Source organism: Arachis ipaensis, chromosome B03, assembly GCF_000816755.2.
Source record: "Arachis ipaensis cultivar K30076 chromosome B03, Araip1.1, whole genome shotgun sequence".
Classification (NCBI taxonomy): Eukaryota; Viridiplantae; Streptophyta; class Magnoliopsida; order Fabales; family Fabaceae; genus Arachis; species Arachis ipaensis.
In genome coordinates this window covers 29189512-29191006 of record NC_029787.2, presented here as the reverse complement: position 1 = coordinate 29191006, position 1495 = coordinate 29189512, and the positions used below count along the sequence as shown (strand labels likewise).

General features: G+C 38.5%; 1 protein-coding gene across 2 annotated transcripts in view; it reads right to left on the bottom strand.

Annotated features, from left to right (window-relative positions):
* Window positions 1-1495, bottom strand: part of LOC107630074 (uncharacterized protein ycf45) — an 11105-nt gene continuing 9610 nt past the window's right edge. The window contains exons 9-10 of one of the 2 annotated variants that reach the window (XR_002359104.1): window positions 918-1126; window positions 382-496 (exon numbers count right to left, since the gene is read on the bottom strand). Coding sequence is in view for 1 of the 2 variants with exons in the window: in XM_016333105.1 (XP_016188591.1) it covers window positions 203-496 (294 nt within the window). In the remaining variant the exon portion in view is untranslated. Of the gene's footprint in view, window positions 497-917; window positions 1127-1495 lie in introns of both variants that reach the window. The other variant, XM_016333105.1, reaches the window with a different exon arrangement.

Genomic DNA, 1495 nt, shown 5'->3' with positions numbered 1-1495 from the left:
TTATCATACTGGATTTCCTGTATTTCTCCATTTATTGTAAACATGATTTTACATGTATAATTTACAAATTAGTATAGAAATTGTAGAGGTCCCGTACAGTTCAGAATAAGTGAATAACACAGTATTCAAATTATTTCTTATCTTTCAAGTATGTATGAATAATTGAATACAATATATACAACTAACCAAACCCATATACTACTTACTCAGGCAGAAGGGGCAATCTGTCCAAGCTGTATGGTGAGCCATTGGCGCTGCCATTGGAAGCAAAATCATCAAACTCAGATATTTCATCAGTTTTTGCTTCTTCATCTGTCATATAATGGGATGGAAGGATGCGCAAATGTACATCTGACTCTCCAGCGATTCTCCTTGCTTCTAGTTGGTATTTACGAATGAGGTCCAGCTGAAGTGACAGTATGTGAGATGTCCTTGGAAGTAGATCCACAGGTTCTCCCTTAGGAATTACAGTATGTTCGATAGCCATTCTTGCCTCCTGAAAGGTGAAAAAGATATTGTGTCAGATATTTGCAAGTCCATTTGACTGAAATATAACGAATTTCAGTTGTAAAAGATCATGTGATATCAATGGGCAATGGTATTTTTCAATGTGTGCCACATATAAGCAGCATTTTGTTGTCATTGCTACCATGGGAATCCGTTTCAGTTGATTGTTCCCAATGCGACATTTTCCATCAGTTTCACTCCAGTTACAGTGATCCTGCTCCATCTATCATTGCCTCGTTAGGCAATTTTCTATACTTATCACATGTATTGCAACCCGGCATTCAGTTGCATCACCCATGGCTAAAATATTTATTATACCATAAACCAGTAAATTATTAGTATTTCTCTAGAGCCATAAAAGTCCTACTCTACTTATGCCAAGATAATTTTATTGCTACAATGTCACTGACAATTTTGAGCATTCACTTTATTCATATTTTTCACATGTGCTCCTGCCTGCATAGCATGCCCGCCCTCACTGTCAGTTGCTCCTTCATCAACAAACACCAAAAGCCATGACCAGCCTTCCACCTACCGGCAACCACCATGACACCAACAGCACCAGAACGACCTCTCAATACAGTATCCACCAAAATAGCCCCATGATACGCTATACCACCTGCACCATACACACCAATGACCCAACTGTGTACACCCTACTTATCACCTAAGAGACGAATTATTTATGACATAATCTCAAATGGAAAGAATGAAATGAAAATTGCAATTGTCCTTCATGTAATGTACACCCTTAAAAGTTATGGATTATCTTGTTTAAGTGATTTGACTTGTAGATACAGAGGAACCCATCTATGGGCTGTGGGAAGTCATGATGGTAACCCAAGAATAAACTGTATATTCATATGTATGTGATATAGAATGAGGAGTGCCCATAATTATAAAATCCGACTTGACAATCAACCGAGTCAAGCTACTTGTTTCCTACAGCATGAGGAGAAAAAAAAAGGAAGAGAAGGGGGGGGGGGGG